The 24,453-nt window shown below is 36.4% G+C and overlaps 1 protein-coding gene across 1 annotated transcript in view; it reads left to right on the forward strand.

Annotated features, from left to right (window-relative positions):
* Nucleotides 1–24,453, forward strand: part of plch1 (phospholipase C, eta 1) — a 71,653-nt gene that overhangs the window by 12,255 nt on the left and 34,945 nt on the right. The window contains exons 2-6 of the mRNA XM_051135611.1: nucleotides 5,417–5,563; nucleotides 11,231–11,473; nucleotides 16,104–16,234; nucleotides 17,899–18,069; nucleotides 20,973–21,066. Coding sequence (XP_050991568.1) covers nucleotides 5,417–5,563; nucleotides 11,231–11,473; nucleotides 16,104–16,234; nucleotides 17,899–18,069; nucleotides 20,973–21,066 — 786 coding nt within the window. The remainder of the gene's footprint in view (nucleotides 1–5,416; nucleotides 5,564–11,230; nucleotides 11,474–16,103; nucleotides 16,235–17,898; nucleotides 18,070–20,972; nucleotides 21,067–24,453) is intronic.

Consider the following 24,453-nt stretch of genomic DNA (forward strand, 5'->3'; position numbering starts at 1 on the left):
AATAAAAAAAAAAAAAAAAAAAAACATTTGGAAGCCAGACTAGGCCAGGCACTTATTAAGACCAGAGAGCGTGTTATTCTGTCACAGTATGTTAATATGCTTTGGAGAGTGACCTGAATCTTTCAAAATAAGAAGGGTTTGTTTAAAGACGGTGTGCACTTAAAATCTCTCTCCTTTTTTCTATCTCTGCCTCTTGTTTTTTTTTTTTTTTTTTTTTTAAAGATTAACATGGAAGATATATAGCTTATTGCTTCATGACAACTAGTTATGACACATCATGTTGAGAGACTAAAAAGGTTAGAATAAAAAGGTTTTCTGCACTTTAAAAGTGTAACCTGCAATTGTTACCCTAAGGAGATTATCAGCCAAAAGTTTGTGAACAGTAAGATTTTTTATGTTTTTTTAAAGAAGTGTCTTCTGCTCACCAAGCCTGCATTTATTTGATCTAAAAATGCAACAAAAACAGTAAATTGAAATGTTTTTACTATTTTTACTATTAAAGTAACTGCTTTCTATTTGAATATATATATTTAAAATCTCATTTATTCCTGTGATGTCAAAGCTGAATTTTTAGCATCACTACTCCAGTCATTTCAGAAATCATTCTAATATTCTGATTTGTTACCCCATTATAAATGTCTTTATCATCACTTTTGATCAGTTTAAAGCATCCTCACTAAATAAAAGTATTAATTTCTTTACCCCTCCAATTAGACTCCAAACTTTTTGTATAGTGTATAATGTTACAAAAGCTTTTTTATTCCAGATAAATGCTGATCTTTGGATCCTTCTGTACATCAAATAATCCTGAAAAAATGTACTCAACTGTTTTAAATATTGCTAATAATAATAATTAAAATTATAAGTGTTACCTGAACAACAAATCAGCATATTAGAATGAATTCTGAAAGATCGTGTGACACTGAAGACAGGAGTAATGATGCTGAAAATGTAGCTTTGATCACAGGAATAAATTGCATTTTAAAATATATTCAAATAGAAAACAGCTATTTTAAATAGTTAAAAAAACAGCAAAGCAGAAGAGAATTCTTAAAAAAAAAAAAAAAAAACATTAAAACTTATTGCCTTGAGTGTGATAGTTGCGTTGCTGTCTATGCAGGGGCAGAAAGGTCTTGTATTTCATCCAAAAATATCTTCATTTGTGTTCCAAAGATGACCGAAGGTCTTACGGGTTTGGACAGAATTTTCATTTTTGAGTGAACTATCCCTTTAAATTATATTTTTGGCTTAATTTAGATAAAGCAATTTAGATGAAGTGTGGATGTTCACTATAGCCCAATAAGTTTTGGTGTTAGTGTGGTCCCTCAATATGGATTGAGTCTTTCTTTCAGTGTAAATCTGTGGGATTTTTCTTCCAAGTAAAAGTAATAACGGTAAACAGTGTAAGGTGTCAGTATAGTAGTAGTCCTCTTTATTGTCTCTTCACAGGGCAATTTCTGCAGCATCAACATCTCTCTCATGTCCATAGCACAGTCAGTGCAGGACGTATTACATCCCAACGTTTATTGCTTAAGGTTAGGGGTTTGTTCAAATCTCTAACACTTGAGCAATAGTAGTAATAATTTGTGATGTTTTGGGCAATATAAACCAGTCCACCACAGCACACTACGTCTACTTTCGATCTTCAATCTGGGTACAAAGTGAACGTCAGTGTTTGGAGACGGGGAGAAAGGAAAAGAAAGAGGTTAGAGGGTGTTTCCAAGGGGGAATAGAAAGCATTGTCTTTCATGGTCATGTCAAATCTAATTGGATTGCGGATTGTGTCCCAATCTGTGAAGTGCTGATAGTGAAAGTGGGCCGGGGGTTTGGTCGGGATAGGAAGAGGATGCTGCCACTCTTATGCTCTCATATTGGATGAACAGATGAGTTGTTGGAAGGCATAGAAGGTAGAGAGGGATAATATAGATTTAGATCAATGTGCAACATGATCTTTCAATGTCTAGCCTCTATAATCTGGGTCAGAATCATTGTTTTTACCCAGAGACCCATATCTAACATGGATTCTCCATAAGCATCTTAGCTCAGCGATCTGCTGCCTGTCCTGTGTGAATTGGAGCATAAGGAGTATTTTTCTTCTCTGTTCTCTACTGTACTCTATTTTTGGCCTTTTTATCCTTCAATTAATTTCAGAACTGTTAATTCCGCTTCATCATCACAGGCCGTGAATTGGCACACAGCGTCTGATCCTGTGTCCATTATGTTCTACTAATCATCTAGCAGAGAAGTGTGTCTCAGCTGTTAATGTGTGTGTGCGTTTACATCCTGTTGACATTGCTTTTTAAGAGTGAGATTAGATTTTAAATCCTTTTCAGTTGTCCTGTCCATTATGTTAAACCCTGCTCCAGTTGATCTATATCCTTCCCAGTACTGCTGTCTACAAGCACGTTCCACAAGTAGATTGATGTTACATAAGTAATGGGGTATTACGCAACTATATGGTGTTAAAATGATCTCTGATGTTTAGAAGATATTTTCTTAGCATCAAGACGTTGTGCATGTGCAGAGACACTTAAGATATTGTGTAAAAATGCAGAGCTGCCTCTCTCCCCCCCTAGGGTGACCACCTGGCAATAGGGCTGTTACGGGACACAGTTGTGATTTTGCAGGACACGTGTGAGACTAATACATTTTCTACTGTTAAGCTATGTAAATACTGATTACATCCATTGTCATATGCGCTGATTTGTGTTTCTGAGTGCGCACATGCAAGCGAGAGAAAGCGTGTCTTTTTTTACGAGAGTGAAGAGAATCCACATGCGAGAGAAGAGATTTGTGCTTGCACATTTTGATGCATTACAATAATGCGCTGCAGACATTTGTCATTAAAATAATGCCACAGAAACCGCCTCAAACAAACTATTAAAATAAGAGGAAAGTTGTGTCTGAAAGCTGCATCGATTTATTTTAATTAATTATTAACACTTTTTAATTGGTTAAAATGAATGGAGAATATCTTGTTTTTCCATGTGTGCTCGACCATTTTTCGTTGGTGGTTCTAGATCACTTGATGAGGTCCGCACATCCTTTGTGCAGAAACTATGCCGCAAAAAGAATAAATAAAAAGCTTTCTTAAAAAGGCAAAAGAACGCATAGACATTTTCTTAATATAATCATTAAAATCCAACAGACTGATGAAAATGCGGGACATTTTCTTAATATGCGACATGCGAGACAAGGGGTGAAAATGCTGTGCGGTACAACGCAAAGCGGGACAGGTGTTCACCCTACCCAAACCCCCACCAAAGTTTACATACACCTTGCAGAATATGCAAAATGCCAATTATTTTACCAAAATAAGAGGGATCATACAAAATACATGTTATTTTTTATTTAGTACTGACCTGAATAAGATGTCACATAAAATATGTTTACATATAGTCCACAAGAGAAAATAATAGTTGACTTTATAAAAACGACCCCATTCAATAGTTTACATACCCTTGATTTTTACTATGTTACCTGAATGATCCACAACTGTTTTTTTTTTTAGTTGTTTGAGTCCCTTGTTTGTCCTGAACAGTTAAACTGCCTGCTGTTCTTCAGTAAAATCCTTCAGTTCCCACAAAATCTTTGGTCTTTGAACCCTTTCTAACAGTGACTGTATGATTTTAAGATCCATCTTTTCACACTGAGGACAACTGAGGGACTCATATGCAGTTATTACGGAATGTTCAAATGCTCACTGCTGCTTAAAAAGAAAATACAATGCATTAATGCCGGGGGGTCAAAACTTTTAGAATTTAAAGATCAGGGTAAATTTAATTTATTTTGTCCTGTGGCAAACATGTACGTATCTCCTGTAGCTTCTGAAGGGCAGTACTAAATGAAAAAAGTATGATATTTAGGCAAAAAAAGAAAAATGTACACATCTGCATTTTGTTCAAAAGTTTACACCCCTGACTCTTAATGCATCGTTTTTCCTTCTGAAGCATCAGTGAGCATTTGAACCTTCTGTAATAGTTGCATATGAGTCGCTCAGTTGTCCTCAGTGTGAAAAGATGGATCGCAAAATCATAGAGTCATTGTTGGAAAGGTTTCAAATACACAAAAATCCTGAAAAATTAAAGAATTTGTGGGACCTGAAGGATTTGTCTGAAGAACAGCGGACAGTTTAACTGTTCAGGACAAATAAGGGACTCATGAACAGCTATCACTTAAAAAAAAAAAAAAACAAACAGCTGTGGATCACACAGTATTAAGAATCAAGCGTATGTAAACTTTTGAACAGGGTCATTTTTATGTGTTCATTATTTTGTTTGACCCCTCTTATTTTGGTGAAATAACGCACAATTTGCAGATTCTGCAAGTTGTATGTAAACTTTTGACCTCAGCTGTATATTTGCTCTGATTGGCTAAAATTATATTGCATCATGTTGTGTTTTGCTGTATGTCATGTTTTGCTTTTGGTGAAAACCGAACAATTAAGATGCTCTTTGTTTGGAAATAGCATATTAATTTCATTTGTCTGCTGTATAAATCACTTGTCGACATCACATTCCACTCTCGCTTTATATCATTCGAGAGCTTGTTCCTCCTACCACCCCCTCAGGCCACCCCGCATCGATCGTGTCAGATGGAGAACAAACGTATGCTTCACATACAAAACTATTAAATGTTCAAATTCACATTTTCCATTCTCCTTGGTGACTTCACCCTAAAATCACACTGACAGCATGAAGTGCTTGCGAGTATTGTAAATGCAGGTTTGGAGGGAGATTTTTAGGTTTTGTATGCCCTTCTCGTCAGCCCTCTGATGGAGGAGATGAACCGAAGCACACTGGTGTTATGGTGCAAAGTGATTTTGAAGGAGAAGCAAGCATGCCGCATACACACATGTACATGTTCTCCTCTCGAGCTTGTCTTTGCAGCTCTATTTTGTGGCGAGCAAGCCTCAGCCGAAGTTTTATTTAGAGACCTTCAGATCTGTCAGCTGATGTAAAGCCGATTGGTCCCAGTGGCCCTTTAGGACAGGGAGTTGCCATCTCACTCAGTCAAGAAGATGCGCTGGGTTGCAGGCAGCCTCTGCTGTGTTGCATCATTTTGGTCTTCTCACAGGCCTCTCAGAGTTTTCAGCAGGGTTCCTGTACCTTCTTCAACCTTCTATTCTTTGCCTTGTTTCTAATTGTGCAAACCCCACCAGTTATCTAATTTTGTCATATCCCTCCACTCAATGTGCTCCATAACTGCGCTACATGTGTCACAATTAAAATGACACCCATCGTCACACTATCTAAAAATATCCATAGTGCTGTTCTCAGCCAATTTATAACCTCCATCCATCAACTGTTACTTGTAGTGACAGAATCCATTTTTATGCCGTTTTACATTTTCACCTCACTGTTTAAGTGCATCAGCCCACTCACTGTGTATGTGTGTGCTTATTTTCTACTCGCAGTTGAGCGATGCATGAGTGTGATGCAGTCGGGAACTCAGATGGTGAAGCTGAAGAACGGTTCTAAAGGTCTGGTCCGGCTTTTCTATTTGGATGAACACCGTTCCTGCATTCGTTGGAGACCATCTCGCAAGAGTGAGAAAGCCAAGAGTAAGTCAAACAAACACAGATGTATGGAAACATTTTGTTAAATATATGTAAAATGATGATGCAGTTTTGTTATTATTGACTAAACCTGAAATTAAAGGAGAAGTCCACTTCCAGAACAAAAATTGACAGATAACGTACTCACCCCTTGTCATCCAAGAAGTTCATGTCTTTCTTTCTTCAGTCGTAAAGAAATTCTGTTTTTTGAGGAAAACATTTCAGGATTTTTCTCCATATAATGGACTGGTATGGTGCCTCGAGTTTGAACTTCCAAAAGTTTAAATGCAGCTTGAAATGATCCCAAATGCAGTTGTAAACGATCCCAACCGAGGAAGAAGGTTATCTAGCTAAACGACTGGTTACTTTCATTAAAAATAATACAACTTATATACTTTTTAATGTCAAATGCTTCATCTTGTCTTACTCTGCCTGAACTGCTTTTTTTTTTTCCAGTTTATGACAGTTACGGTATGTCAAAAATTCTGCAGTGATGTAAGATGATTTTGAAATGATTTTTCAAGATGAGGGAGAAAATACTATTGGACTTTTTCAACATACCCTGTCTTGAACCAGAATACACAGAGTTCAAGGAGAGCATGAGCGTTTGAGATTAAAAATTATTGTATTTTTTAATGAAAATAACCGATTGTTTCGCTAGATAAGACCCTTCTTCCTTGGCTGGGATTGTTTACAACCGCATTTGGGATTGTTTAAAGCCAGATTTAAACTGCATTTTGGAAGTTCAAAATCGGGGCACCATATCAGTCCATTATATGGAGAAAAATCCTGAAAAGTTTCCCTAAAAAAAAAACAGAATTTCTTTAGGGCTGAAGAAAGAAAGACATGAACATCTTGGATGAGGGGGTGAGTACATTGTCTGTAAAAATATAAAAATAAAAGTTCATTCAAAATATTTATATATATTAGTGTTGTGAAAATTAGCATGTTAATGCAAGTGATTCATTTTTCCAGTTCAACAGTGATAAAAATAATTTAATGCAGTTAACGCAGGGGCGGAGCTAGGGTTGGCAACTGGCAGCTCTTAAAGTGATAGCAGTCAAATAACCTTATAACGCAGCTGCTGTAATGTTTCAAAGAACAAAAGGAAAAAAAAGAGAGAAAACCAATAACTTTTAAGAATAACTTCAAATTGTTTTGAAGTCATAATATTATGCAAGTAATTGTGTGAAAATCAGGCTTTATTAATCAAAACTCTGTACTTAATCATACACTCTGTACACTAAATCATACTTTGTGTGAAAAGGAATAAAAGTTGCCTGCAGTGCTTCGTACATATAGTTACGTTTTTTCAGTTTTGCCGAAATGTATATACAGGCACGCATTTCCAGTAAGCCTGTGTTGAAAAAAAGATGCCATTAAGCAAATATTCAAAATATACTGCCTTGTTGTTTCTACATTAATTTGAATATTGAATGTGAAATTATTGCAATATAAAAGTATATTTAAAAACTTGGATTAATGTGATTAATAGTTTTTTGTTGTTGTTTTTTTTTATCGATTGACAGCACTTATATATTCTTATTTGAGGAGAAATGGAGTGAAATGAGAAAGCAGATGCTAGCACATTATTTAAAAACAAATGTCAATTATACAATTTAAATAGCAATTATTAGAAATAAAAAAAATGGTCTTTATATATGTTTGGATATCCTGTAAAAATTCTGTATGGAACAAAATGCTAATAAAATGTCCAAACACATTTACTAAATAATTTTCATAGTTGTGCATCAGTCATGTGAGTCAGAAGTTTTTCTGTCCTATTTTGCTCCAGTTTTCCCCAGAATTTGGTTCTCCCGAAACATGGAATAAAAGCTCTGCTTCATTTGTTTTTTGTTTTTGCAATATTCCAATTTTTCTTTATCTTTATGTGCATTAAATTCCCTGTTGATGGAAAGTCAGAAACAATCTGCTTTCAGTGTTCCACATCTGTGGTTTACTGATCTTTTTCTGTCTGTCACTTTCCTGATGTCTCTTTCTTGTTTGCTGGCTCTCCCTTTCTCTCTCTTTCTCTTTTCCTCCCCCTCTTTTGCTCTCTGTGTAATACTTGCTCCCTTTTGCTTCCCCATCAAAGCAGCCCATGTAGATTTTGATATGTTGAGTGTCTGAGCACAGCTCTTCTCTCTTACATAATGGCTGTGTATGAATCACAGGCCAGGGGCTTCCAGAAACACACCGCTCTCTCACCATCTGTGTCTGCGCTCCACTCTGCTTGTTTGGGTGAAGTGAATTCCGCATAAGCGCTCCCTTTTTTTCCCTGAATGAGTGTTGCTGGAAATAAATCCTGTTCACTCCTCTCCATATTCACTTTAGGCTTTTGTTAACGGAGCTGATCTGACCTAGCCCAGATGGGTGGATTATTACACAGTACAGTTAAAAAAAGCTCAAGTGCTATTGTCCCCTCTGTCTCACCCCCTTTCTCCCCACCTTCTCTCTATTTTGCGGCTGTCATGTTTGTGAACTGCTCTCATAAGATAAGCCTCTTTGTTAGTCCATTTGCATAATTAAAAAAAGACAGATTGTGCCCAACTCATTGTCAGGTTAAGGGATCAGCACCGGAATCAACGGCTTTGATGTGACTTGGCTTTCCAGAACACATGCAGAGCTGTTTGATAAGATTATTATCCTAACAGGAAGTGTTAAAGATCGGTGTTAAACGAGTAGCTCATTCAGAAATTAAAAATTCTGTCATTTCATATTCTGCTCATGTCATTCCAAACCCACATGCTGTTATTTGTTTTTCAGTGGAACACAAAAGGAAAAATTTCTTTAGAATCTACTCAGCTCTTGCCATAAAACAACATAATGACGACAAAACACACTATAAATGCATCAAAATTGCTGTCCATGTGACTGGTGAATTATACGCAAAGTCTTCACACTGAAATCTAAAAGAATATTTTAGCCAAAAATGACAACTATATTCATTTGCTCACCCTGAAAAGAATTCTTTTTTCTGTCGAACATACAAGAGGATATCTTTTTTAAAAGAAAGAAAGTGACATTGGGATGTGTTTCCCAAAAAGCAACTACAGTCTTTTGAGTGTTACCATTAGATTGTAATGGAACCTGTGATCATAGTTAGCTAACGCTGCTTTTGGGAAGCACACCGATATTTGAAATGACACAAAAGTGAGTAAATGATAAAAAAATCTTTAAAAAGATTTAATAAATACTGTTTTGTGGCTCTTTAATGTGTTGTGACGGATCAGTTTATTGCCTTAGTAGATCAATGACATGTGGACTGATCGTCTTTTCTTCTTTACTCAAAGGACGAAAAAAACGTGAGTGAACATCAGAACGTATTTTATTTCAACCGCGGAAAGACATCAATACACACAATGTTTCAAGTCCATCGAAGTTAATTTACTCTCCTGTCTGATTTGTTTGTCAGACAGAATGGTGGATTCGGTGTTATGATTGGTCAGATCGCCTGTCAAGCTGTTTGCGAATGGTCAGTTGAGAGTTTACATGCATTATACAAAGTTCCAAATCTGACTTTTTTTCTCAGAATTGTGAGATATAAACAGGCAGTTTGACTTTTTTCTCAGAATTGCATGATATAAACTCGCAATTGCAAGAAATAATGTAATAATTGCGAAATATAAACTCACATTACTTATTCCTCAGAACTGTTTGTATCTCGCAATTGACTTTTTTCTTATAATTGTGAGATATATATACTCGCAATTGTAAGTTCTTAAGTCCAGTTTTGAGGGGAAAAAGAATTGAGCATTTATATCTTACAATTTTGACCTCATAACTCGCAGTTGTGAGAGATATAAGTCATCACTGCGAGATGTAAACAGGCAATTCTGACTTTTTTTTTCCTCAGAATAGCATGATATAATCTTGCAATTGTAAGTTATAAAGTCAAAATTGCAAGATGTAAAGTCAGAATTGCAGGATATAAACTCACAACTGCAAGAAATAGTCAAAATTGCAAAATTATATCACCCAATACTACTAAATAAAACCTCGTAATTGCGAGTTTATATCAGAATTACGAGACGTAAACACAGTTTACAGAACTTCCACGTAATAAGTAAATAATGATAGCGGCATTAACATTCAGTTTCATGTTTTGAATTGTGAATGGATTATGTAGAGAAAACGAGCAAAGGACACTCCTATTACGACACAGTACAGTTGACCGGAAATGACAGAGCTGGCTTGTCTAAAACAAGGAAGTAATCCATGCATATGGTTAATTCTGAGAAAAAAGTCACAATTTCAAGATACACACATTCTTTTCAGAATTTTTGAGTGTATATCTCACAATTCTGATTTTATTATTTGCAATTGCGAGTTTATATCTCACAATTCTGAGGAAAAAAAAGTCAGAATTGCAAGATATAAACTCGTTTTCTTTTTTTTTTTCCAAACTGCGACTTTTTCAAACTGAAAGTTTATATCTCACAATTCTGATTTAATAACTTGTATTTTCCGTAAATTGCAAGGTATAAACTTGCAATTCTGAGAAAAGAAGTTGCAAGTTTATATCACCCAATACTGCCTTAATAACTCGCAACTGCAAGTTTGTCACGCAATTCTGAGAAAAGTTTATATCTTGCAATTCTGACTTTATATCTCACATGACATTGCAAGTTTGTATTACACAGTTCTGAGAAGAAAAAAAAAAAGTAAGAATTGCAACATGTAAACTCGCAAATGTAAGAAAAAAAGTTGGAATTGTGAGATAAAAAGTCGCAATTACCTTTTTTATTTTTTATTCAATGAGAGAAACAAACTTCCATAAATAATTGTTTATTATTTGATCCGGTTCCTCACACAAAGCTATCAAATAGATTCAGAAGACTTGTAATAAGGTGATTTTATAAAACTTTTATGGTGCTTTTCGCAATGTTTTATTTTTGTACCTTTAGGAGCCTTACAGCTGTGGTCACTATTCTGTCATTGTATGGCAAGGGTTACTTGAAATTTCTGCAAAAAAAAATCCACTTTTGTGTTTCACCAAAATAATAACAGTAGAGTTTGAAATGACATGTGGTTGTGTAAAAAAAGACTTTTAGAATTTTTATGTTGGTGTGAAATATCCCTTTGATATTGGGGATTTCTGAAAGATTCGGAGACTGGTTTGGGTTTAGATGTTGATAAGACTGAAGTGGACAGAAAGCACACAGTGCCTGCAGAGGCTGTCAAAAATTGTGCTTTCATGTAAAGCAACACAACAAACACTCGACCGCCAACGCTAAAGCCTGGATTCCCTTAATGGGAAACCAAAGACGACGAAGTGACGAATAATGAGAACAACACAGAGCAAAAGACACTGGGAGTCTAATTACATATTGTGATGGTCCAATGCTTTAAAAGTGAAAAGTGAAACCATGAAGATGGGCAAGTAGGGGGTGATAACTGTCAGATTTTGCCACTCCATATAATTGTTTATTCGATTACAGAATCAGATAAGTATCATTAACACAGCATTGCCACTTCAGCTTCTATTCATTCCATTTTAAACTGAACTGTTTGCCTGAGCAAATCTTTTATTGTAGTTGAGTAATGTGGGTCAGATCGCTGCTGGCAAGGCTTTTGCTAATGAATGTATCTCTGCGTGTTGGTCATCCATAGCTTGTGGCTCATTGTTTCAGGGGTTTAAAGATCATGTTCTTTTCTCTCTCTCCCTTCCAGTCACCATCGACTCACTCTACAAGGTCACAGAAGGTCGTCAGTCTGACATTTTCCATCGCCATGCAGACGGAAACTTTGATCCGAGTTGTTGTTTCACTATTTACCATGGCAATCACATGGAATCTCTGGACTTGGTTACCTCAAACGCAGAGGAAGCACGGACATGGGTGACTGGACTGCGATACCTGATGGCCGGTATCAGTGATGAAGATTCACTAGCAAAGAGACAGCGCACACATGACCAATATCCTTTACTGCAAAATGGACGGATGTATAAATTTATTACAGCAATAGTCATCATTTACTCATCATTCATGTTGTTTCTTCTGGGGGACTCAAAAGAAGATGCTTTGAGAAATGTTCACACTGCTCTTTTCCATGCAACAAATGCATATTTGCAATTATATAAACTACTGGTTACTTACTACTGGTTTGTTATTGGTTAATCTGCATTCCCTTATTAGTGAAAGTCAAGATGCATGGCAAATTTACAAATAGACTAACAGGAATGTGTAGAAAATATACTTGACAGTTTATGACAACTATATCAACCATTTTGCATTTAATGACTTATGAACTATATAATACATTTTGAGCAACATGACATTAGCAACTGATAATGTAGGAAAACGCAGACAAATGTACATAATCAATTGCATGAATGTACCAAAGCAATCGCAACTTGTTCAAAAGAATGAGAAACTGCTATTACGATGTGCACAAGTGACTAGATGTGGAGGTTGAAAAAGTAGTTTTGAGAATTTCATTTCAGATTTGAGAAATGCACCAAAGCGACTGAGAAAAACTGTAAGATGACACACAATTTGTATAGCCTACTTTTATGGTGATTTGGTTTTGCCATTACCTTCGTTGTATGTAAAAGAGCAGCTTTAACATAGAGAATTCAGTAGAACAGAACATCATTTTCATTTTTGAGTGACCTAATCATTTAATGGAGGGATTGAAGAGAAGTTGAATACATTATTGGATAAACAGATGGGGGCAGAGAGGGAAGGAAGGATTTGTGATCGATTGACTGATTGATTTAGACCGATTTACAAGAGAGATGTACAAAGAGGGAGATAGCGGGAGCTCTTTGAGTCAGTCTGCCTGTGAGCAGTTCGCTGCTTCAGGGAGTCTTCCTCTGCAGGGAGTTCTTACAGAAGCACTTCCTCACATGAAAGGACTGGCCTTAGAGGAAGGGGAGATAAAAAGCCTGAGCTGCTCATTCTCTCCTCCCTTATGTTTATGTCTGTTATTCTCATTAAAAAGGCGTGAGTCATCAGGAGGCAGTCATTATAATCTGCCATAACAGTAGAAACACAGCATATGGCCGCTGGTAATTTCACTTATGCTTTCAATCTAGACGCCAGTTCAACTGTGACCAGTTTTATTGTTGTGCATAACGAGATAGGGTTTCCAGTGTCCTTTGTTTTAAAAACACAATCTTGGAGGAGCCAGACAAACAGAAGAGAGGAGCCTTGAAGTCTTTTTAGACTGTGTCTTCAGTGTCTTTAGACTGAGAATGGTGCAAGATTTGGCAAACTATAATGGCCAACACATGCACAAACCTGCTAGTTGTCCTGCTAATTTTCATGGACATAATCCAAATTCAATAAGAATACACTCAATCTGGAATTGGGTGAAAGGTTTCCCCATGCACATTTTACAGTGGGTTCAAGCTGGTCATGCAGAAGGGGACATCGGATGCAAAATTAACTTTTACATGCCGTTTGTACAGTTGAAGTCAAAAGTTTACACACACCTTGCAGAATCTGCAAAATGTTAATTATTTTACCAAAATAAGAGTGATCATACAAAATGCATTTTTTGCGTTTTTTTTTTTTTTAGTACTGACCTGAATAAAATATTCACATAAAAGACATTTACATGTAGTCCACAAGAGAATAGTTGAATTTGTAAAAATGACCCTGATTTAAAGTTCATATACACTTGATTCTTCTTAACACTGTGTTGTTACCTGAATGATTCACAGCTGCTTTTTTTCCCCTTTTTGTTTAATGATCATTGCTCATGAGTCCCTTGTTTATCCTAAACAGCTAAACTGCCTGCTATTCTTCGGAAAAGTCCTTCAGTTCCCACAGATTCTTTGGTGTTTCAGCAACTGTGTGTATTAGAACCTTTTTCAACAATGACTGTATGATTTTGAGATCCATCTTTTCACACTGAGGACAACTGATAGACTCATATGCAACTATTACAGAAGGTTCAAACGCTCACTGATGCTTCAAAAGGAAACACTATGCATTAAGAGCCAGGGGGTGAAAACTTTTAGAATTTGAAGATCAGGGTAAATTTAACTTATTTTGTCTTCTGGGGAACATGTAAGTATCTTTTGTAGCTTCTGAAAGGCAGTACTAGATGAAAAAAAAAGTGATATTTAGGGAAAATAAGAAAAATGTACACATCCTCATTCCGTTCAAAAGTTTTCACCCCCCCCCGGCTCTTAATGCATTGTTTTCCCTTCCGGCGCATCAGTGAGTGTTTGAACCTTCTGTAATAGTTGCATATGAGTCCCTCAGTTGTCCTCAGTATGAAAAACCAAATAATCTGTGGGACCTAAAGAACTTTTCTGAAGAACAGAATCTGTTCAGGACAAACAAGGGACTCATGAACAACTATAACTACAAAAAACAAACAAACAAAAAAAAAAAACAGCTGTGTCAGGTCAGAATCAAGCGTAAGTAAACTTTTGAACGGGGTTAATTTTTTACATAAAATTTTCTCTTGTGGACTTTATTTAAACCTCTTTTATGTGAAATATCATATTCAGGTCAGTACTAAATAAAAAAACAACATGCTTTTCGTAGGATCCCTCTTATTTTGTGTTTTATTCTGCAAACTGCAACTTTTGCAGCAAACTATATTTAAATTAGTTAGTTCTTAGCAGTCTGTGGACACAACCACCCTACAATGTTAAAAATCCATATACCCCTTTTTTAATCCCAAAAAAACCTAAACAGTCTAAATTTTCAAGCCGTTTTGATTTTCTGAGCAGTATGACATCATACTTATTAGGCCCCGCCCTTGATTGCTGATGGACTGTACCATATTACCATTTTTCCACCCGTTAGCCAGTTGTACACTGTCCGCCACTTTCTCCACACTTGAGCAGCTGTAGCGACAAGAGGGTCTTGTAAGCAATCAGGTGTTTTGTAGTTGGATGTAAAAGTGAACATAAGAGTCTTCACTTTCTCCTGACATCAGAGCTACTGAGGACACAGTGGATTCATTTTGTTTTTGATGTTAACACGCCACCAAATACACAAAAAATGGAAGAACATGGAGTAGTAGCTCATTATCATTTAAAGAGACATGCACCGAAACAGTTTGCTGTGAACAGACCTGCTTTTAATGAGGTAAAAAGGGTGTTGTTTTACACGACCATTGAGGAATTATAACCAAAGTATGATGCAGACCCTAAAGTATCATACCAACTTTGGAAAATGGGCATCCAATGTCCCCTTTAAGTTTTTTGAATGATAAGTAATTTGTTCATGAAACAGACGACACTGATTGCTCTGCATGCTTTTGATTCATTATGAAATGAAACTCATGCAGTTCATAAGACTAATTTTTTGTGATTCAGACTTTGTATGTTACTTTGTACAGCCCATGAGGTCAACATGGTAGAAAGACATGTTTTCTTCTACGGGCTGCAAACCTGTAAAATATGACTGAAAAAAGCAGGAAACACTGGTAAAAGATTGATTTTGAAATTGTTAGAATCAATATTGAGACTGTTCAAATGAAGAAAATCGATATTTTTAGCGTGCCCTAAAAACAGACAGATATTTCTATCACACAGTCAGGAACACAGGCATAGAAATTTAACCCACTCACACCCGCTGTACAAGACATGCTTAATAGATCAAAGAAAATGCATTAACATTAAATGACATGTAATATAAAACAGATATTCTGCTTCGTACAGCTCTGGTTAAATGTTAATGCCCCTCTGATTAGACTCCTAATCGCACCGCTGTTACCTGAATCGACTGCTATATTTGGATGACTTTCAAAGACTGTCCCTTGTCTGCAGACCCTTCCAAGTAGCCTCTCACGGTTTTCCTTTCAGTCACATAAGTGCTGCCTCTCTCCTGCCTGTAATACATCCATCACAGGCTCTTTGCCAACTGTCATACTTCATAAAACCAGACATCTCTTCTTCCACAGTATAGATGATCTATTTCATGACATCTCCCCACTACTGACCATACATACAGAAAAAAAAAATCATCTGCACCCATATGCAAATATCATAGTAAGCTTCTCAGAATACAAGAAGAAAATTAAATTTATAGAAATATCTTCCATATCATGCATTTGCCCTCCAAGCGCACCGAGATCTGGGTTTTTGTTTTAAAAATCTCATATCTCATGACCTAGTCATTTTATGAGACAAATAAAGCAGTCAACAGATGGGCTGACACAATAAAACAAGAGCTTTACTTATTTCAGCTGTCAGGATGGCCATTTTTTTAATGAAAAATCAATGAAAATGCACACTTACACTCACAGTAAACCTTGCATATCTTTACTCTGTGTTTGTCAGCTATGGGATTCTCTCAGCTGAGCATTAGAGCTAATTATGTTACAGCTCTGAGAAGAGCGAAGGATGAGCTCATCCACTCCTGATGTGCACAGGCAGAAAAGTAATATAGATACTAATGTTCCTAATTAGGTTTCTTTTAAAGAGACAGACCGCCCAGAAATGACAAGTATACAAAATTTTCATTTAAACTGTCTTGCGATCCCGAAATTCATCTGATTAAGATAAATGTCATTGTGTAATTTTATTCTCATTGTCTAGCTTTTTTCCCTGGAGGTCTTTTTTCTTAACCTTGCTGTAAGTGGATGAAGCAGACCTTCGAGGAGGCTGATAAGAATGGAGATGGTCTTCTGAACATTGAAGAGATCTATCAGCTTTTACACAAGTTGAATGTCAACTTGCCTCGCAGGAAAGTCAAACAGATGTTCCAGGTATGTGGGGAAAATTGGAAAAGTGGAACAGTACACCCAAAAATGAGATGTATATAACTTTATTTCTTCAAATAAATGCAAATCAAGATTTTTAGTAATATGACCCATCTCTGTGAGTTCATATAAATGCAATCTGAAGCTCACATGAGAAGTGACGGTACATTTATAGTTGTGGTCATAAGTTTACACCTTGGAGAATCTGCAAAATGTTAATTGTTTTACCAAAATAAGAGGGATCATACAAAATGCATGTTATTTTTTATTTAGTACTGACCTGAAGAAGATATTTCACATTAAAGACATTTACATATAGTCCACAAGAGAAAATAATAGTTGAATTTATAAAAAATGACCCTATTCAAAAGTTTATATACGCTTGATTCTTTCTTGATACTGTGGTGTTCCCTGAATGATCCTCTGCTGGGTTTTTTTTTTTATTTATTTATTTATTTTTTTTATAGTGATAGTTGTTCATGAGTAAAAATGAAATGAAATGAAATAAAAAGCCAGGGTTGTAAACCTTTGAGCAAAATTAAGACTTGTAAATTTTACTTATTTTGCTTATTTATATATTTTTCATTTAGCACTTCCCTTCAGAAGCTACAGAAGATATTTACATGTTTCCCAGAAGACAATTAAAAAATCAACTATTATTTTCTTTTGTGGACTATATGTAAATGTATTTTATTTTAAATATCTTATTCAGGTCAGTACTAAATAAAAACTAACATGCATTTTGTGTGATCCCTCTCTTATTTTTGGTAAAATAATTAACATTCTGCAAGATATATGTGAACTTTTGACCTCAACTGTACATCATAACATAAACTTGACCCTTTAGTAAAACCATGTACGACAGTTGACCGGAAGTGATGGTTTATAGTAAAAAAAAAAAAAAAAAAAAAAACAATTAAAGGAAATATTTGTATTTTTCTTGCGCACACCAATCATTTCACTTCAAAAGACATTGATTCATGGAATAAGTTTTATGGATTACTATCATGATGGCTGTATGCACTTTTTCCAGCTTTGTATGTACTTTTGCACTATTTGGGAACCTATTCATATGGATTAAATATTTTTTTCTAAATGTCTTTGTTTATGTTCATCTAAGAAAAGAAAGACATGAGGGTGAGTAGATGACAAGAAAATGTCTGGGTGGTAAACTGCAGTGTAAATAGTATCTGATATGTTGACAAGTCTCTTAAAATTCAGTCAGTATTTCAATTGCTTTGTAGAAAGTGTGATTTAATCAGGCTCATGCTGTTCCCTCAAGGCGAGGTACAAATTGTAATTTTAAATATCTCCTTGTTTTCTTTGTACAATTTGTTCAATAGAGCCATGCTAACACCGTTGTGTACTATATAGCACCTTATGATTAAAGTCTCAAAAGTTGTATCGCAGTTTTTGCTTAATTTCTGGGAAAGATATTTAATTTGAGCTAATGCTGAGCAGTAGCTGTTTTGTCAGTAAAAGAGAGGGAGAATTGTGTAGAAAGGAAGTATAATATGGATGACTTGTTAAACTTGTTGTTCAAAAAGGTCAGTGTATACTATTGTCATATAACAGGCATAATGAGACAATTTAGCAAAGTAAAGATATTTTCTCTTGAAAGCTTTGAAACCCATTATGTAACTTTGCTCTTTCTCTGCGTGTGTTCACAGGAAGCAGACACTGATGACCAGCAGGGCACACTGACGTTTGAGGAGTTCACTGTCTTCTATAAGATGATGTCGTTGAGGCGAGACCTCTATCTACTGCTCATGTGCTTCAGTGAGAAGAAGGATCACCTGACGGCAGAGGAGCTTGGCAACTTTCTGCGTGTGGAGCAAAAGGTTAGTGTGATATCTCCTCCTGATCAAAACTCGTGACCTCTCAGATTTGATATTGTGTCACTCTGCCATTCTCATCTGGAACTGGAGTTTGGGACCATGTCAAGGGCCAGTGCAAATGTTCCAGTAGACACGTCTGTTTATGATATTTTCATGCTTTTATGAACATACATGATTGTTGCAGAAGCTCTCTCCCCCAGCTTTGCATAGTATTTTAAATGTAAATCCCATAAGCACTGTTCTGACTGATGTTCTGCAACCGCCTCAGATGTCAGGCTCTTAGCTCCTCCTTAAGCTCTAGCATCCTACTATACACTGTCTGTATAGTCCACACAGTTGCCGTGTCACTATTAGACATGAGTTGAAGCTCTTTATTTATGAAGTTAAAAATAGAACTTTCTGTACCTTCAAAAAATCTGAAATTAGCACAAAATTGGCACTGTTTCCACAAAACTTTTAAGCAACATAAGTGTTTTCAACACTGATAATTATATGAAATGTTAAGTGTCAAATCAGCATATTGGAGAGTTTATGTGACACTGATGACTGTAAATTTGCATAAATTTGCAAAATGTTTTGATCAAATAAGTACAGCCTTGGTATGGATAAGAAACATCTTTAAAAAAAAAAAACATTTATATAACATATATACACCAAAGCATAATTTCACATATTGTTTCATATTATAACCCAGAAATAATATAAATTATATGAATTGTAAGATACATTAATTAGTTCTTCATTAATGTTTCTGATTTCATTTTTATTCACTATGACTGTTTGATTCTTTTTATTCTACAATTCCCTCCAGTAATATTGGCACCCTCGATAAATATGAGCAATGGCGGCTATGAAAATAAATCTACCTCTTCCTCTATCTTCTTGATCTTTCATTCAAAAAATTCACAAAATTCACACTGGAAAATTGGCACCAGGAAATTCTTATGAGTATATATGAACAGTTCAGATGCAAAACCAGCTAAAAGCCATCTCGGTCAAAAATGATATAATGATACTGAGTGATGGCTCCTGACACATATTATACATCCATCAAATACTTTATTTCAGACTCGCTAAATCCCAGCCTCAGCCCAAACAGAAGTGCCACTACTTACATAGAAACCTATACAAAGTAGCCAGAAAGAAATGCTAATTTTAAAGAAAAACGTCAGATGGATTTAGCTGGTTTTGCATCTGAACTCTTCACATATATTCCCATTTATATTTACATAGGAGCATGAAATTGTCCAGACATGACGACTTGTTCCACAGGATTATAAATATGAGGAACACAAAGGGCAAACTTCTTTAATCATCCATCATAAGGAGTAAATTTAGTTCTGATGTACAGAATGAGATTGTTGAGCTTCAGAAAATAGAAAGTGGCTGTAAGAAAATAGCTAAAGCATTACAAATCCTCATTTCCATGATCAGGGCAATAATTAGGAAGTTCCAATCAATTGAAGATGTTACAAATCTGCCTGAAAGAGGACGTGTGTCTATATCATCTTAATGCACTGCGAGGAGGAAAGTTTGAGTGGCCAAAGACTCTCCAAAGATCACAGCTGGAGAACTGCAGAGATTAGTTGAATCTTGGGGTCCGAAAGCCTTAAAAACACATCAAACAGCCCCTACATCATCACATGTTGTTTGGGAGGGTTTCAAGAAAAAACCTTCTTGCTCAGATGAAACTAGAAAAAGAGCTTTTTGGCAGCAAACCCACCAGATGGGTTTGGTGCAAACAGGGATACAGAGAACCCCACGCCCATGGTTAAATATACTGGTGGATCTTACATGTTGTGGGCCATTTATCTGCCAGAGGATGTCTGGATGTCTTGTTCAGATACATGGCATCATTGATTCTATCAAATACCAATAGATAAAGAAAAATATAAACCTGACTGAATCTGTTAGAAATCTTATTATGGATCGTGGTTGGACCTTTCATCAGGACAATGATCCAAAAAAAAAAAAAAACATAAAAATCAACACAAAAATGTGTCACTGAGCACAAAATGAAGCTTCTGCCATGACTGTCCTAGGTCCCTGACCTGAACCCTATAGAAAATTAAGAGAAGAAGCACCAACATGGAGCTGGTAATCTGAAAGATTTAGAGGGGTTCTGTATGAAGAAATGGTCTCTGATTTCTTGTCAGGTGTTCTACAAAATCATCAGACACTGGGAAAAGGACATTGCAATAATTGTGTAGAGAAAAACATTTATTTAATAATGAGACTTCCCCCCCACTTTCCATTGTTTTACTTCAGTGAAAGGTTAGAATTTTGTAAATTTTTGAACGAAAGATCAAAAGGATAAATCGTGCAGATTTATTTTCATAACCACCTTTGCTCATACTTACCAACGGTGCCAATATTAGAGTAGTACACTATTTTTTTTTTTTAGCTGTGATTAATAATCATTTTGTATATATAGTAAACCTCACATTTTACATTCATTTGGAGCGTTTGTGTTTTATGCATTTCTTTTCTGTGACACCCTTTATTGTACTTCTTTTCCTATTCCAGCTCAATATCTTGGGTATGCTTTAGGAATCGGAAAGTGAAAGGCTCTGCCTCTCTATCAGCCATTATAATGGCTTTCCAGCTGAGGCTATGAACAGCCCCAGTGTGATGCTAAAAAAGCCTCTCTGTGCCTCTGCTCCCTCTCTCTGCCCACGCATGGGCCATGAAGCCCTGGGGGAAGTTGTGAAAAGAGGGAAAGGGTGCAGACAAAACAGAAGGATAAAGCCATTTAGTGACAAAATGGCAGTTTGGAGGGTTTTGGTGATCTTACTTTAAAAGGAGGTGACCCTTAGAGACCAAATGATTGACATGTTATGGATCCTATCTGGAAGAGTGACATGAGGTTGACCCTTTCTTTTCATTCTTTCTCTGCTTCTTCACAGATGTCCAATGTGACCCCTGAGTACTGTATGGACATAATCAATAAGTTTGAAGTCTCTGAGGAGAACAAGCAGAATGGAGTTCTTGGAATCGAAGGTGAGGACTATGTTTGGCCACACTCAGTTTTTCTTTCCCTCCCTATTTTCTTAGATTTATTCCAGAAAACCTGACAGAGTGTCTGAATAACTAGACTCAAGCTATTCTTGATCATGTGTGTAATAGAACAAATCATTTAATTATGTTATGTTAAGGTCAATCAGTAGAGGTTATGGAAAGCATTGTTAAAGAATTATTCCACCCAAAAATGAAAACTATGAACACTCACCCTCATGTTGCTCCAAACCCGTAAGACCTTTGTTCATCTTCAGAACACAAACTAAGGTATTTTTAAAGAAATCCAAAAGCTTTCTGACCATCCATAGATAGAAACGCAACTACCACGTACAAGGCCCAGAAAAGTTGGAAGGACATTGTTAAAATAGTCCATGTGACATCAGTGGTTCAACCGTAATTTTATATAAAGCTCCAAGAATACTTTTTGTATGCAAAGAAAACAAAAATAATGACTTTATTCAACAATTTCTTCTCTTCCGCATCAGTCTCTGCTGCATTGCAAGTACTAGAGTACCACAACACGTTCTGACGTAGAACTTCCATCTCTCTCTGAGGCGATGTTTACACTAGTGCACTTTAGTTTTAAAACGCATAACTTTTGCACTACTCCAGCATTTTTGACCCACGAAAATGAAGACTTTCAAAAATGCTGCAGACCCTGTTTTTAGGTTGAAATGAAAAAACGTAACGGCTGAAGCTAACGCTTCCGGTTTGGGAAAGAGGCCATTTTAACAGCTTTTTAGAGGAAGGAGCTTATCATTTAATGAATCAACTGCCTATCGGCTAATTTTCAATGAGTTTTACACTAAACAATACCTTTGGATTAAACTATTTACACTGAAAAAATGCTGTTTTATAAGAAAAGTCACTGACTTTTTTCGACAGGTGGGATTCAGCTTACAGCACGCGAAGTGCATTCATTCCTATGGTATCCGTAAACGGTGATTGAGTATCGCACAATTCTGAACTGAATTTCAGTGACATTAAGGCTGTAATGTGATTGGTTATCAAGGCACATGTGATCCAAGTTAGCCGTTACGCTTTCCCCAATAGTAAGTAATACAGACCCTCTCATCTCCCAATAGTAAGACAATCTTTAACTGTACTGAACCCTGCCAAAAACATGTTTTTTACCCTCCGGAATGCAATTTTTTTTACTGGTGGGATCTCCCTTGAAATGCGATGCTAGTTTTAAGTAGCATTTGGGCAGGTTTTGTTGTGAAAACCTGGCAACCCTGATTCTGGTTCAAATAAGTAAGGCTGGATAAAAAATTGCCTTCTGTCATCCCTTCTGTCAAAATCTTCAGACATGTTTTGTGTGCAGCACGTGTCTATGTCTGCTTGTAAGTAAAGTGCAGCACATCCAGGTTCTACGTCAGAACACCGTTTCCTGTGTCAGCAGCACCACACACATGTTGTGATACTCTCATGAATGCTGACAGAGACTGATGCGGAAGAGAAGAAATTGTTGAATGAAGTCATTATTGTTTTGTTCATCCACAAAAAGTATTCTTGTGGCTTCATAGGATTACAGTTGAACCACTGATGTCACATTGACTATTTTAATAATGTCCTTACTGACTTTCTGGGCCAAGAAACATGTTAGTTGTGTTGCTGTCTATGCAGGGTCAGAAAGTTCTTGGATTTCATCTCAAATACCTTAATTTGTGTTCTGAAGATAAACAAAGGCCTTACAGGTTTGGAACGACATGAGGGTGAGTAATTAATGACAGAATTTTCATTTTTGGGTGGACTACTGCTTTAAACAGCACCATTTAAACAGCTGTGAGCTGTCATGAAACAGTGTCATGTTTATTTGTTTAGCATTTGTGTCTGCATCTCCAATAAATGTCAACCTACTGCAGAACCTATAGAATATATAGCATAGCTGTGGCAGGAAGTATGTTTGTGAAACCATCTACTAAAGCTGTATGTTGGTATTTCATTTTGGTTGCTGCCACATCCACTATATTAGAGATGCCTTTACTGTTTATATGGCAAGGTGGTGACAGCAGAACAGGCTGTTCTGATCTTTAAATTTCTGTTTGTGTGCGCGTGTATGTCGTGAAACTTCATCTGATCTTTTTGGAGCTTTATTGATTGGGTCCATGAGCACTGTCCACTGACAGTGAAGCACTGGCCACCCTCTTTTCCCTTAAGCTAAATAAGACACACGGGCTCAGTTCAGCTTGGCTTCCTGTTAGAGCAAAGCTGGTGGAACTGATTGACTCTGCCTGCTGTGTGTGAGCCCTTAATAATCCTCTGGATCTCCAACATCAGCGTAAGATAGAAAAGACTATATCTATCTATCTATCTATCTATCTATCTATCTATCTATCTATATATCTGTCTACACACAGTAAGGTGCGTTTTGGTCGACCAGATCACAAACAGACAAGGGAGACACATTTTTGTGTGTTTTAATACATGGCTTTTGTTCATTTTTGACCACTTCCCTGATTTCTTTAAGGATAGGGTTTTTGGGCAGGTGTATGTATGATCTTTCAGTTTAATATTGTGAAATAAGCTTGTGCAGTCTACATATGAATGTGAGAGGAGACAATGGAATATGACACAGAGGACATCAGCTTTTGTTATAGCCGCTCTGAACTATGCTGAATGCTGTAAGTTTGTGTTAGAGTCAGGACTGGTAAGTGCTTTTTACATTTTTTCGTCTTCAAACCAAACTTACGATTTCAGCTGGCAGTTTAAGTCCCATCTGTTTAAGAATTAGGTCAGTAGGCAGAGAGGAGGTGGTCTTTAGTTGCTGTTCGTACTGTATGCATTCGACCACATAAGCGTCTTCACTGCAAAAGAAATCCAGTCAAATGTGTTTTCGCATTTGACTGGAGTGGCCAGAAGAGGACAAATACCAAACATTTCAGATACTATTTATACCTGTATTGAGCATTGTATACTTGTGACTGGACTGTCAAAACCACATCTTAATACCATATGAAGAGTTCAGATGCAAAAGCATCTAAATCCATCTGACATTTTTCTTTAAAATAAGCATTTTTATCAGGCTCCTGTGAATAGGTTTCTATGTAAGTTCCCGCACTTGTAATTGAGGTGAGGCTGGGATTTAGCGAGTTTGAAGTAAAAGTATTTGATGGACATATACTATGTGTCAAAAGTAGCTGGTTTTACATCTGAACTCTTCATATATAAACAGGGCCTATCTTTCTGTCTTTTTTTATACATGGTATTTGTTGCAAATTTGCAATAGTTTTTTGTTTTATGTGTGTGTGTCCCGCTTCCACAATTGAATGTATGATGTGTTTCTTAGTGACTTGTTTTCCATTTGTGGCTTGTCAAGCTGAAACTAATTCATTCAGCACACATCTGCTGCATTCCACTTGCACACAG

The sequence above is a fragment of the Labeo rohita genome, chromosome 18 (assembly GCF_022985175.1).
Source record: "Labeo rohita strain BAU-BD-2019 chromosome 18, IGBB_LRoh.1.0, whole genome shotgun sequence".
Taxonomy (NCBI): Eukaryota; Metazoa; Chordata; class Actinopteri; order Cypriniformes; family Cyprinidae; genus Labeo; species Labeo rohita.